The sequence below is a fragment of the Leptodactylus fuscus genome, chromosome 2 (assembly GCF_031893055.1).
Source record: "Leptodactylus fuscus isolate aLepFus1 chromosome 2, aLepFus1.hap2, whole genome shotgun sequence".
Taxonomy (NCBI): Eukaryota; Metazoa; Chordata; class Amphibia; order Anura; family Leptodactylidae; genus Leptodactylus; species Leptodactylus fuscus.
In genome coordinates this window covers 15,603,429-15,619,150 of record NC_134266.1, presented here as the reverse complement: position 1 = coordinate 15,619,150, position 15,722 = coordinate 15,603,429, and the positions used below count along the sequence as shown (strand labels likewise).

The 15,722-nt window shown below is 41.0% G+C and overlaps 1 protein-coding gene across 1 annotated transcript in view; it reads left to right on the top strand.

Moving 5' to 3' along the window:
- TMPRSS15 (transmembrane serine protease 15) overlaps positions 1–15,722 on the top strand; it is a 258,100-nt gene that overhangs the window by 203,971 nt on the left and 38,407 nt on the right. Inside the window, exon 19 of the mRNA XM_075263447.1 lies at positions 11,974–12,069. Within this exon, the coding sequence (XP_075119548.1) occupies positions 11,974–12,069 (96 nt within the window). The remainder of the gene's footprint in view (positions 1–11,973; positions 12,070–15,722) is intronic.

Sequence of the window (15,722 nt, the reverse complement as noted above, 5' to 3'; positions counted from 1 at the left end):
TACACGCCATAGGATTAGATACATGCGTCTGCACAGAGTACCACATGCCGTAGGATTAGATACACGCGTCTACACACAGTTCCACATTCCAGAGGATTAGATACGCGCGTCTGCACACAGTTGTACACGCCATAGGATTAGATACATGCGTCTGCACACAGCACCACATGCAGTAGGATTAGATATGCGCGACTACACATAGTTCCACACGCCAAAGGATTAGATACGCGCCTCTTCACACAATACCACACAAGGGAGGATTAGATACGTGTGTGTGCACACAGTACCACACTTTGGAGGATTAGATACATGCCTCTGCACACAGTACCACAAGCCAGAGAATTAGATACGCGTCTCAGCACACAGTATCACACAGGGGAGGATTAGATACGCGTGTTTGCACACAGTACCACACGGGGGAGGATTAGCTACGCGTGTCTACACACAGTACCACATGCCATAGGATTAGATATGCGCATCTGCACACAGTACCACATGCCGGGGGATTGGATACACGCGTCTACACACAGTTCCACACGCCGTAGGTTTAGATACGCGCCTCTTCACACAATACCACACAGGGGAGGATTAGATACACGTGTCTTCACACAGTTGTACATGCCATAGGATTAGATACACGCATCTACACACAGTACCACATGCCATAGGATTAGATACACGCGTCTGCACACAGTTCCACATTCCAGAGGATTAGATATGCGCGTCTGCACACAGTTCCACATTCCAGAGGATTAGATACGCACGTCTGCACACAGTTGTACATGCCATAGGATTAGATACACGCGTCTGCACACAGTACCACATGCAGTAGGATTAGATACGCGCGTCTACACATAGTTCCACACGCCAAAGGATTAGATACGCGCCTCTTCACACAATACCACACAGGGGAGGATTAGATACGTGTGTGTGCACACAGTACCACACTTTGGAGGATTAGATACATGCCTCTGCACACAGTACCACAAGCCAGAGAATTAGATATGCGTCTCAGCACACAGTATCACACGGGGGAGGATTAGATATGCACGTCTGCACACAGTACCACACGGGGGAGGAGTAGATACGCGCGTCTACACACAGTACCACATGCCATAGGATTAGATATGTGCATCTGCACACAGTACCACATGCCGGGGGATTGGATACACGCGTCTACACACAATACCATACAGGGGAGGATTAGATACACGTGTCTTCACACAGTTGTACATGCCATAGGATTAGATACACGCGTCTACACACAGTACCACATGCCATAGGATTAGATACACGCGTCTGCACACAGTTCCACATTCCAGAGGATTAGATATGCGCGTCTGCACACAGTTCCACATGCCGTAGGATTAGATATGCACGTCTACACACAGTACCACATGCCGTAGGATTAGATACACGTGTCTGCACACCATACCACATGTCGTAGGATTAGATACGTGCCTCTTCACACAATACCACACAGGGGAGGATTAAATACGTGCGTCTGCACACAGTACCACACGCCAGAGGATTAGATAAGCGTGTCTGCACACAGTACCAAATTCCGTAGGATTAGATACCCACGTCTACACACAGTTCCACATGCCGTAGGATTAGATACGCACCTCTTCACACAATACCGCACAGGGGAGGATTAGATACGTGCATCTGCACACAGTACCACACGCCAGAGTATTAGATATGCGCATCTGCACACAGTACCACACGCCAGAGTATTAGATACGCGTGTCTGCACACAGTTTCACTTACTGGAGGATTAGATACGCGCCTCTTCACACAATACCACACGGGGAGGATTAGATATGTGCATCTGCACAAAGTACCACACCAACAAGGATTGGATACTTGCATCTAAACACAGTACTACACGGGGAAGGATTAGATACAGTTTTACTCCAGGTATCCATAACAACTGATCACAGGTTTTTCACTGACATCCAAAATGAGATACACATAATCACATGACGCTTATGGACATACACACAAACAACATACAAAATACATCAGTGCAAAACTGGACAATTCTTATGGGGCCACTACACAAACATAAAATGTAATATACCTGTGCGAAGCCGGGTCCTCCCTCTAGTATAAAAATAAAACGTATTGTACAAAAAATTTATTTAATTGAATTACATATCTCCATCTCTAGTATCAATTCCATTTCTAAAAGGACTGCTCATACATCAGTTTTTTCTACAATAAGAAATTTCAACTTATATTAATGCAGCAGACCCCTTGAGTCATTCAACTTAAAAAAAAAAAAAAAAAAAAAAAAAAAAACTTTCATCTTTTCGTTCTCAGGAAGAGTAAAAAAAATATCAGCGGCAGCCAGTCGATTTATTTGGTTTAAATGGACATTTTGTGATTAATGGAGCAAATTTACATATTTTTTTGATCTAAATATGTAATTAGCTCTTTTCTTTATTTTTTTTCTTCGCTTTTTAATATTTAATTACAGAGGGGAAAAAAAATGAGGGATCTTGAAAGGGAATTAAACATCAGTAAAACTACAGTCCCCTTATTATTCATTAATTGTTAATATTCTAACTAATCTTTCCTATTAGTAATATGTCTTATGTGAGTTCTTATTATTTGACCTTCAAGATTCATCTTAACATTGTGTTTTAGAATTTTGTACCGCTCCAAGCCATTTATTTCAAATTTAACCAAGGGAAATCACTTTGTTCAAGAGAGAAATTGTTCAGTTTGGAAATGTTTCATGGACTCTTTACCGATACATTATCTTTTTATATTGACATGAAATATTAAGTTATTTGAAGATTAAGTTATTAGACAGTTATACATTACTGCAAAGGGGTAATTACTTTAGACAATACGATTAGAATAATTTAGAAATTCCATTTATGTTAGATAGATAGATAGATAGATAGATAGATAGATAGATAGATAGATAGATAGATATGATATATGAGATAGATACAGTGTTGGCCAAAAGTATTGGCACCCCTGCAATTCTGTCAGATAATACTCAGTTACTTCCAGAAAATGATTGCAATCACAAATTCTTTGGTATTATTATCTTCATTTAATTTGTCTTCAATGGAAAACCACAAAAAGAATTGTCTAAAAGCCAAATTGGATATAATTCCACAGCAAACATAAAAAAGGGGGGGGGGGGGAAAGTATTAAAAGTATTGGCACTGGTTAAAAAAAATCATGTGATGCTTCTCTAATTTGTGTAATTAACAGCACCTGTTACTTACCTGAGGCACCAAACAGGTGGTGGCAATAACTAAATCACACTTGCAGCCAGTTGAAATGGATTAAAGTTGACTCAACCTCTGTCCTGTGTCCTTGTGTGTACCACATTGAGCATGGAGAAAAGAAAGAAGACCAAAGAACTATCTGAGGACTTGAGAAGCAAAATTGTGAGGAAGCATGAGCAATCTCAAGTCTACAAGTCCATCTCCAAAGACCTGAATGTTCCTGTGTCTACCGTGCGCAGTGTCATCAAGAAGTGTAAAGCCCATAGCACTGTGGCTAACCTCCCTAAGATGTGGACGGAAAAGAAAAATTGACGAGAGATTTCAACGCAAGATTGTGCGAATGGTGGATAAAGAACCTCGACTAACATCCAAACAAGTTCAAGCTGCCCTGCAGTCCGAGGCTACAACAGTGTCACCCCGTACTATCCGTCAGCGTCTGAATGAGAAGGGACTGTATGGTAGGAGACCCAGGAAGACCCCACTTCTTACCCAGAGACATAAGCCAGGCTGGAGTTTGCCAAAACTTACCTGAGAAAGACAAAAACGTTCTGGAAGAATGTTCTCTGGTCAGAGGAGACAAAAATAGGAAAAGGCCTCAACATAGAGTTTACAGGAAAAAAAAGAGGCCTTCAAAGAGAAGAAGACGCCCCCTACAGTCAGACATGGCGGAGGTCCCTGATGTTTTGGGGTTGCTTTGCTGTCTCTGGCACTGGACTGCTTGACCGTGTACATGGCATTATGAAGTCTGAAGACGACCAACACATTGTGCAGCATAATGTAGGGCCCAGTGTGAGAAAGCCGGGTCTCCCTCAGAGGTCAGGGCTCTTCCAGCAGGACAATGACCCAAAACACACTTCAGGTCAGCACTAGAAAATGGTGGTGAGAGAAAGCCCTGGAGACTTGTAAAGTGGCAGCAATGAGTCCAGCCCTGAATCCCATAGAACACCTGTGGGGGAGGGGGAGAGATCTCTTGGTGGCAGTTTGGAGAAGGCCCCCTTCACATCTCAGGGGGGACCTGGAGCAGTTTGCCAAAGAAGAATGGTCTATAATTCCAGCAGAGCCTTGTAAGAAACTCATTGCTGGTTAGCGGAAGCGGTTGTGCGCAGTTATTGTGTCTAAAGGTTGTGCTACCAAGTATTAAGCTGAGGGCGCCAATACTTTTGTCCGGCCCATTTTTGGAGTTTTGTGTAAAATGATCAATGATTTGACTTTTTTTTTTCACTCTCTTCTGTGTTTTTTCATTGCAAGCAAAATAAATGAAGATATTACCAAAGAGTTTGTGATTACAATCATTTTCTGGAAGACAACGAGGATTATCTGACAGAATTGCAGGGGGGCCAATACTTTTGGTCAACACTGTAGGTAGATAGATTAGATAGATTCTGACATATTTATTATTCTCAAGTGACTTCTTTTTAGTGTCTGTGGTGGTGTGTGTGTGTGTGGGGGGGGCAAAGTCTAAAAACTGTCATAGTTCTTATTAACAGTAACATAATATTATCCTAACTATCCCATAAAGATGCTGCAGGTTCAGTAAACCTATATCAGGATTGTAGCAGTATATGCAATAACATCATAGTGTTGCTTAGTTAAGATTTTCCCCTGAGAGAGTTTTTTGTGCTCGCAGAATGAACAATCCTAAGTTGTCACTTCTTACACCAGATCATACGTCCAGCTGTTTCCATGCAGGGTAGAGGCTTTCACAGTAGAACATATGAATCAGAAGCCAATATCGACAAGCGAACATGCTGAGCTCATGTAAGATGGAAAAAAAAAAATATATATATATATATATATATATATATATATATATATATATATTTTTTTTTTTTTTTAGGGAGAAAAAAACAAAAACAAAGCTAGTTCATAGATAGAAAAAAAATTAATTTAAACCATACGTATATTATTATTTATTTTTTCATAAATCCATAGTACAGGTGAAGGGAACAAACTTTGCCATATAATTTGCAATATTGAAGTGTCTTTAACTATTACATCTGCCTTATCTTAGTGTCTTGTGATCTGTACACAAGCAGTGTCAGTTTACAATTGAGTCTATGGAGTGGGAAGATATGAATCAGTCAACAGCATGAAACTTTCAGTCTACAGCATTCTCTTAGGAGAAGGTTGGATAGTAATTCCTAATCACACCAGCTGTGTTGCGAAATAAAACTGTCTCTCTATACTACAGATGTCTCTCTGCTTTAAGGAGCTCTCCTCTTCCTACCCTTTCCATAGACTTCTATTTTACAGATTTAATTTTATTTTTTAAATATCGATTGTGGGCCCCACATAGGGCTCACCATGTACATTTAACTCTATCAGTATGTCTTTGGAGTGTGGGAGGAAATCCATGCAAACACGGGGAAAACATACAGATGTTGTCCTTGGCAGGGTTCGAACTCAGGACTCCAGTGCTGCAAAGCTGTAGAGTTAACCACTAAGCCACCGTGTTGCCCCCTATATGGTACAGATTTGATCAGTAGCAGAAGCCGGCAAATAAGTGAAAAAAACAGGCAATTTTCTTTAACCCCTTCCCGACATGCACCGTAATAGTACAGCGCATGTCGGGTCTGTAACTATGGCGACCGCCCGGGAGCCGGGCGGCCACCATAGCCGCCGGGTGTCTACTGCATTAGGCTGCATTCACACTGAGTAACGCTGGAGTTTTTTGTGCTTATTTTTGCACATAGCGCCGCGTATACGCCGCGTTTGCGCCTGTCAACGCCGCCGCGTATACGCCGCGTTTGCGCCGCGCTATTTTGTGGTGGCGTTAATGCGGCACTATGTGCAAAAATAAGCACAAAAAACGCCAGCGTTACTCAGTGTGAATGCAGCCTAATGCAGTAGACAACCGGCTCTAATGCCTCCGATCGGTCCCCGGACCGATTGGAGGCATTAACCCCTCCGGCGCCGGAGGCGCCATTTTCCCGGCGGCGCATGGACGCCGCCATTTTGCCCGGGATCGCCGGCTCCTGGAGCATGCTCCAGGGCCGACGTCACGTTGCCATGACAGCCGGGAGCCTTTACAAGGCTCCCAGGCTTGTCTGCAAATTCTCTCTTTTGCAGGCTGGTCATTGTAATGCATTGCATTAGTGATCAGACCCCCTGTGGTTCAACACCCCTAGGGGGTCTAATAAATGCAAATAAATAAATAAATAAATAAAAAAGTAAAAAAAATATAAAAAAATATAAAAAGTATTAAAAGTTCAAATCACCCCCCTTTCCCTAGAACACATATAAAAGTAGTTAAAAACTTTGAAACATATACATGTTAGGTATCCCCATGACAGAAATAGCCCGCTCTACAAATCTATAAAAATATTTTTCCTGTTCGGTAAACGCCGTAGCGGGAAAAATAGTCAAAAGTGCCAAACCACCGTTTTCTCACTGTTTTGGTTCTGATAAAAATTTGAATAAAAAGTGATCAAAGCAATAACATTTTCCGAAAATGGTAGAACTAAAAAGTACACCCGGCCCCGCAAAAAATGACGCCCTATGCATCCCCGTACACTTACGTATAAAAAAGTTACGGCCGTCGGAATATGGCAACTTTTAGAAAAAAAATTTTTTTTAACAGTTTTGGATTTTTTTGAAGGGGTCAAAATGTAAATAAAACCATATAAATTTGGTATCCCTGGAACCGTACCGAAACACATAATATAGGGGACATGTCATTTTGGCTGCACAGTGAACGCCGTAAAACCAAAGCCTGTAAGAATGTCGCAGAAATGCATTTTTTCTTCAAATCCACCCCATTCTGAATTTTTTTCCTCCTTCCCAGTACATTGTAAAGAATAAATAATGGTGGCATCATGAAGAAAAATTTGTCCCGCAAAAATTAAGACCTCATATGGCTCTGGGAGCAGAGAAATAAAAAAGTTATGGGGTTTAGAAGGAGAGGAGTTAAAAACGAAAAACGAAAATCAAAAAATGCCATTGGCGGGAAGGGGTTAATATAGTAGATTACGAAGTTTGTTATCTTCCCTTGCGCAAAGGATTGATGAAAAAATAATTTAGTTAAGCTTTAAAATTAAATCGAGAGGCCAGAAAATGAAAGACCTTATAGAGGAGCGGTCAGCTCTTGTGTTAGGGTTTATTTGATACATAATTGTATTTCTTGTATTCCCCATGATAATAAAATTCTGGAGCATTTTAGAACGCTGGGGCAAATTTTCTAAAAATAATGCATCAGAATTCTGACTCAAATTGCACTCCAAAGTATTGTACTATACAAAGAATGTAACACATGTATGTTAGTTTACTTGCTATACTAAAGCATTATTTTTTGTTAGTGTAGTGCTCACAAGTGCTCCAATCTTATCTCTACGTAGGCAAGTGTCTTCATCAGGACCTTCAGGATATGGACCAACCCAATATGGCATCAGGCCAAGGAACAGCGCTCACCCAAATCATTGCAGAAACCTTCTTTACTGAGAATGTAGGTGTGGCATAACGCGTTTCGGACCCAATACGGTCCTTTATCAAGTGCACAGTTATTTGGGTGCACAAGGGTCTGAAGATGTCCTCCGCAGGCCTGGTCCGGATATATTAATAAATTTACAGATGCCGCAAAGATGAGAAAACACAGCCTCTATGGGTCTGAAACGCATTGTGCCGTACCTACATTCTCAATAATGAAGGTTTTTGCTATCATTTGGGTGAGCGACGTCAATGGATATGTCCAGGAACTTTCTATGGTCAGAGACCCAGCCTTGGTTTCCTTATTATGGCTGGATTATATTCTCATGCATGTTATGTTCCTACCTGATAATCTGTCCTGCCTTCATGGTTGTATCCATGTTATGGTCAAATGCAGTCGGAAAAAAAAAATTTCACTGCTAAAAACAAAAAAAAATGTAATAAAATATGATCCAAACGTCACCGATTCTCCAAAGTGCCATTATTAAAAACCGCATCTTGCCCCTCACTAACTGATGCCTTATACAGTTACGTACAGGAAAAATATAGAAAAGTGATGAGCAAATATGTTAATGAAAATACATTTCTCCTTTTTTTCTCAAATTTTTTAATGCATTAAACTATCTAAATTTAGTATAGTATAATAGTTTAGTATAATTTTTCTGTATGGCATAAATGCAAGAACTGTAAGAAAATGGGACAATTTTTTTTCTTCAATTCCAACCCATTCTGATTTTTTTTTCCTGTTTCCTGATTTATTTATTTATTTTTCCAGAAAAATTAAATGCTCCTTTGGCAAAGTAGAATTTGTCCTGAAAAAAAAAAAAAGCCCTCTATGAATGGGAAATTTTTAAAATAGATAATGGCTTTTGAAAGTTGTGGAGGTAAAAACAAAAGAAAAAAACAACAAAAATGGATGGCAGGAAGGGGTTAAAGATGTTGCCCTATTACCATATATACTCAAGTATAAGCCGCATTTTTCAGCCCAGTTTTATGTGCTAAAAAAGCCCCCCTCGGCTTATACTCGAGTCAGCAAAAAAAAAAAATATATTCTTTTTTTAAGGGGGGTCTATGACCAGCCGCAATAGTAATATATAGAATCTCCCATATAATAGTGCAAAAAAAATTTTAAAATTAAAAATAAATAAATAAATAAAAGTTGTAAATCCCTCCTTTCCCTAGAATACATATAAAAGTAGAAAATTACCATGACACACATACACATTAGGTATCCCTGTGTCTGACAGTGCCCGGTCTACTGAATATAGGGTCTCTGCAGTGCTCCTGTTCCGTCGGGAAGGGGTTAATAGGAGCACTGCAGATACCCTATAGTCAGCCAGGCTGAATACCAAGTGGGGAAAAAAAAAACAGTCCTCAAGCTCAGGGAAGGGGCAGACAGACACCAAAACACCCCCTCCCCTTCCCCAGCACCCAGCAACTACTGCACCCAAAAACTCCGACCATTTTAATTTTTTAAATTTTCCAGTAACTGCTGCATTTCCCCCCCCTCGGCTTATACTCAAGTCAATAAGTTTTCCCAGTTTTTTGTGGTAAAATTAGGGGCCTCAGCTTATATTCGAGTCGGCTTATACTCGAGTATATATGGTAATAAAAAAAAAAAATGACTCCAGCTATTTTATATACAGTATAACGTCCTATGACATCACATGGATGGTCCTTCCTATAAATGGCTGCCGTGTAATTCCCCATTGTATTCAGTTTCTTCCTCTCCGAGTCCCTTTTATGCTCCGTTATAATATATAGACGGCCTCATCTGTAAACCATTCTCATTTATATTTGGATAAATAACGTTGATAGACCGTCCGCAGTAACTTCTGCATTAAGTCCCTTTCATTATTTTACAGACGTCGGAGGTTTGATAGCCATAAATTTCTAGAAACATAAACAGAAGCTTAACCGGTGTCTGTAAAACAGTAGAAAAGCCAGAAATAAATAATTTTAAGAAAATATTGGATATGAGCAATAAATCATTTTACCATATAAAGTAATGCACATAAATACATGTCCGGGGTTGCCAGTGTGTAATCTCTAAGCCTTAGATAGGACATATTACAGCTTTAGAGTAAATGTCAAGCTGTCTCCCTGCTTATTAGCTCGGTGGAATAGTGGTCATTCCATTTAAATTAAACATATTTTCTTATACCTGAGCTTACATGAGCCCGTGTGGTATTATCCTCAAGAGCTGCACTACAGTAGGATTAGTGACAAGGCTGCGCTCCCAGCAACATTCGCCTTCCCGCAGAAAAAGCCATTATTTGGAATATATTTTGCAAATCGAAAATCACCTCCAGCCGTTGGCTAGCTATCCGAGTTAATCACTTCTTTTGGGAGTCTACACACTAAGTTGATCGCAGTCATAATTAGGAAAACTTTGCTTGAATACTTTAGATAGATCGTTGTGGTGCTAATGAAAATTCTACAGAATGATGGGGATGTATACGTTGTTTTAGAGACTATATAGACATATTCATTGGCTGGGCAACCGGCTTAGACTACTGGAACACTCTAGTCTATGGCCTCCCAGCCAATGTTCTCCTCCTCTACAGTCCACCCTCAATGACGGCCGCTTAATTCAACCCTCATTTTTATGAGCCTCTCCCCTTTGCCAATCCGCTCAATGACTACCCATAGACTAGATTTGCACAACGCGTTTCAAGCCTATCTTGCTCTTTCTCAAGTGCATACAGATAACCTTCCCACTGTGGGAAGGTTATGTGTATGTACTTGAGAAAGAGGAAGATAGGCTCGAAACGCGTTGTGCGAATAAAGTTTGTTGATTTACCCGGGCGAGCGCGGTTCTTCTGTTCTCCCCTCGAGTGAGAAGGTCCACTCCCAATATTGTTGCCTTGACGTCTCCCAGACGGTTACCTGTGCCATCCATTCCTAAGATACACTATAGAGGTGGTTGTGTCTCACACAACCCCACCAGGTGAGCGACCATTTGTTTCTGCTTACCCTGACTTTTTGATTCAAAAAATACTACACCAAGGTCGGCTCGGTGCCTCTAGAAAATAGAGTTTAAAATGCTAATAGTGGTATACAAGGCCACCCGCAACCTGTCTACTTCATACACCTACTGACACCACAAAACCATCTCAAGATATTCTACCTACCAATGTTCTCTATCCACCTTCCCTCGTGGATTGTAAAAGCAACAAGAATAACAATGGAGCACCATGCAATAAGTAAATTCCGGTAAAATCGCCAATCAGAGATGCCCCTATATGGGGAAACTTTCTCCAGATAACGTTGGACACATGTCCATCGTAAGCCGCCTTCCCATCCCCAGTAGGGAAGAAAGATTACCAAGAGCGAATTGACCAGTGAGTTGGGGACCATGAAATAAGGCAATAAGGCTAGCTCTGACTTGAAGAAACACGTGAAGCTTTTATGGAAGACACACCACTACATGACACTACAATGCCGCCAGTTCCCACCTCACAGGAGAGCCACCGATTTGGTTAATTTGTTGGTGGATTGTAAGTCCGTGTGAGCAGGGCCCTTCATCCCATCTTTCCAGTTGGCCATTATATTAGTATTTTACTTGCCTTTGTGAATGTTGTGTTTGGTATGTAAACCCTTAAATGTGAAACACCACAGAGCTAATGGTGCACTGAAAATAAATAGGGCCTCGTGCACAACAACGTTGGGCTACATTTTGATACAGTTGTTCTCACCACTTTCTTTTTTGATTTTCCTAGATCATTTCTATTGCAGGGCCTATTCTCTGATTTTGACTTTGCCTACGCTCTCTCTTTGGTGGGACCCTTTTTAGGTTTAGTTTTAATAGGGGTACTCCCATCTGACCAATCTATGCAGTATCAACAGGGTATGCCATAAATTCCTGATAGGTTCTGGCTCCATATCTGGACCCCAGAATATATTCAGTGAACGCGTGCCTTATGTGACCGCAGAGACCCAAATACAGGCCTTAGTGGACTCTGGTGCACATGATGTCACCAACGAGGTGGATGCCACGAAGATGCACAGGAGAATGAAGGTGAGTATAAGTGTTTACTACGGTTCTGCGCCTTCACGTATGATCCTCGGCGAGCTGTAGAGACCCCAAAGTATAATAATAACACTTTCGGTTTGTGATGAACAAATTAAACCCGAAACAAATCTTTGAACTGAACCTAAAGCAAAAACGTTCCTTTAGGGGTTTGTCCTTCTCTTGAGGTTTGTAAAATTGGACAATCCCTTTAAATGCCTAAGTAATATGCATTATATTAATTATCGTTACTCTTTGGTTCATTAACAAGTCTTCCATTTATTGCAGGAACATGAAAACGACGATGGTTGAGCTATCGAGTGGAAATGGAACGTATGTGAGATTAACTGAAGGCACCGGTGGCAAGCTGAACTTTCAACCCAGGTAGGAACTGAGCAAGTAAGAATCATCCACGTAGAAGAAAATATGTTTTACTTTAGCGCTGAATAGTATTTTACTTGTACACTCTTACTTTGCTGTAAAATCTGTATGTGACCGACTCCTGCGGTGGCCACTTTGACCCTAAATTGTTCACGCTTTTATGTCTTTGTTTTGTTCTTTCCTTAAACAAGAAGTCTTTAGATGTGGGGTCACCAAGTCTTCTCTTTCAACACACGTATGTTCTAATATTGCATACATAGGTCATGTAGCGGTATAGGTGCCTTGAAGGCAATGGATCTATTAGCAGAAAATGTGCTTTATCCTCTACATTACTACCATATGTCCTTGTTTTATTCCAAAAATTGGAATTATATAAGCCATAAATGTTGTTCCCTTCTGAGTTACATTCAGTCTTTATTTGGTATGTATCTTACAGTAGGTCTGGATGCATCTAATGTTATATTGCATTGAATATACTGTATTTACCACTATGATTGCACCCTGGAGGTGAAATATCCGCACTGCTATGGAATGCAAGCTCCAGATATCAGAATGGGAACTTTACTGATGTTGGTTTGTTGGCAAGTCCTCATTCCCTCATCCATCTCAAGCATTGAGTAAGAGTACAGGCTACAGGAACAGAGGGGCAATGTCTAGTAGTAAGAGGCTAGGATGGCACGTGATAATAAATTATACATACCGGACTGTGGGGCTGATCCTTGGTCCTGCAACATATTAATTTAAATGCTGCCCAAGCTGCCAGTCGTTGTCCTGTTCTGCCTTTATCTCTCCATGCTGACTGATGCTAATAACCTTAGGTTCACATCTGCGCTCAAGCCATTCCGTTTCCTCTCTGCATGAAGAATGTGGACAGAAAAGCGGAAACGGAATGGAAACCACATGGACCCCGTTATAGTTTATGGGGTCTGCGGGTTTCCTAAGGTAACTGCTTTTTTACGCGGATTCGCTTTCTGTTCGGAGGATCCCTGAACGGAAACCAGAATGCAGATGTGAATGAAGCAGTACTGAGAGAGACAAAGCATGAATCCAGCTCACCTAAATGACAAAAACCTCTCCCGAGAAGCTCGGATGATAGGCAGACTTGAGGAATGTCTATCTTTCTGAAAAGCGTAGCCTAAACATGTGTCTGCGCGATTAATTTACTCCTTGTTAGAGATGAGCGAGTAGTGTTCGATCGAGTAGGTGTTCAATCGAATACTACGGTATTCGAGATACTCGTACTCGATTGAACACTACTAGCTGTTCGAAGTTCAAGGTTCGATGCAGAACCAGCGTTGATTGGCAGGATGCTATACATTCTGCCAATCAACGCTGGTTCTTCTCTTACCTTTAGAAGTCTTCCCCGTGCAGCGTCCCCGCGGCGTCTTCCGGCTGGAATTCACTCTGCCTAGGCATCCGGCCTAGGCAGAGTGAATTCCAGCCGGAAGATGCCGCAGGGGCGCTGCGCCGGGAGAAGACTTCAAGGGGAATCCAGCCCGACCGTCACTCGTGGACTTGGTAAGTATAATGTTATCGAATTTTGCGTACCCCTGAAACGAGCATTTCCCCCCATAGACTATAATGGGGTTCGAAATCTGTTCGAACAGCCAAACAGTGTGCACCGAACACTGATAGCAGATATTGGAGGAAAATAGAACTCAGTTGTGGTCTAGCGGCTGCTCCACTTGCTTGGCCAAGCCATTCATGTATAAGTATGTGACGTTACGAGGAATAGCTGTGCTTGTTGGCCATAATGTGTACAGTCAACTTCAGCGACAAGTAAAAATAACCTCCAGCAGATTCTTCTTAGTGATATCTATAAATATCTAGTACAATGTTAATAACAGAAAGAGTCTTCTTTCCCTTTCTTCCCTGCCTTGTGAATCCATCATTGCATTGTCTCCCGTTGGATGTGACATACCTGTGCGCTATATTATTAGGACAGACATAATACAAGGCATTTTAAATAGAATCTTTTCTTCCATCCTACATGTTATTGTAACATGCCTACCCACTCCATGTGCCGGGGAACAATGCAGCCGATCTGAGCTTATTACTCATAAACAATAGGATAACAGGAGGATCTCCGAATATGACATATTTGCATATTTTATTGTTTGCATATCTTATCACGAATTGCATTTGACTCACAAATGAAGTGGGACAAAGACTTGTGGATTGGTTCGGATTTTTGTGTCCTCGTTTGCATATGTAATTATCTATAAATAGACGGTTACCTATACAGAGGAAAAGGATCAAGATGTTTCTTTTATTGACATACAATTCTTCCCTTAAAGGTCATTACCTCCAAAATAAGTAATATAGATATAAAAAATGACTTTAATTAAGTGGGCAGAAAGTAGAAGAAGTGATAACTGACTACGAGGAGCTACGGAAAATACATATTCTATATTTAGTAGGTGATACCTCACCTTAGAGAATCTTCATTCCACCTTTCCAAAGGTGTTGGTGATACTGGAACCTTCTTATATCTACAGTCCTATGAAAAAGTTTGGGCACCCCTATTAATCTTAATCATTTTTAGTTCTAAATATTTTGGTGTTTGCAGCAGCCATTTCAGTTTGATATATCTAATAACTGATGGACACAGTAATATTTCAGGATTGAAATGAGGTTTATTGTACTAACAGAAAATGTGCAATATGCATTAAACCAAAATTTGACCGGTGCAAAAGTATGGGCACCTCAACAGAAAAGTGACATTAATATTTAGTAGATCCTCCTTTTGCAAAGATAACAGCCTCTAGTCACTTCCTGTAGCTTTTAATCAGTTCCTGGATCCTGGATGAAGGTATTTTGGACCATTCCTCTTTACAGAACAATTCAAGTTCAGTTAAGTTTGATGGTCGCCGAGCATGGACAACTCACTCTCAAATGATCTGAAAACAAAGATTGTTCAACATAGTTGTTCAGGGGAAGGATACAAAACGTTGTCTCAGAGATTTAACCTGTCAGTTTCCACTGTGAGGAACATAGTAAGGTAATGGAAGACCACAGGGACAGTTCTTGTTAAGCCCAGAAGTGGCAGGCCAAGAAAAATATCAGAAAGGCAGAGAAGAAGAATGGTGAGAACAGTCAAGGACAATCCACAGACCACCTCCAAAGAGCTGCAGCATCATCTTGCTGCAGATGGTGTCACTGTGCATCGGTCAGCAATACAGCGCACTTTGCACAAATAGAAGCTGTATGGGAGAGTGATGAGAAAGAAGCCGTTTCTGCAATTACGCCACAAACAGAGTCGCCTGAGATATGCAAAAGCACATTTGGACAGCCAGCTTCATTTTGGAAGAAGGTCCTGTGGACTGATGAAACAAAGATTGAGTTGTTTGGTCATACATAAAGGCGTTATGCATGGCGTCCAAAAAAAACAGCATTCCAAGAAAAACACTTGCTACCCACTGTAAAATTTGGTGGAGGTTCCATCATGCTTTGGGGCTGTGTGGTCAATGCTGGCACTTTGAATCTTGTTAAAGTTGAGGGTCGCATGGATTCCACTCAGTATCAGCAGATTCTTGAGAATAATGTTCAAGAATCAGTGACAAAGGTGAAGTTACGCTGGGGATGGATATGTCAGCAAGACAATGTCCAAAACACCGCTCCAAATCGACTCAGGCATTCATGCAGAGGAACAATTA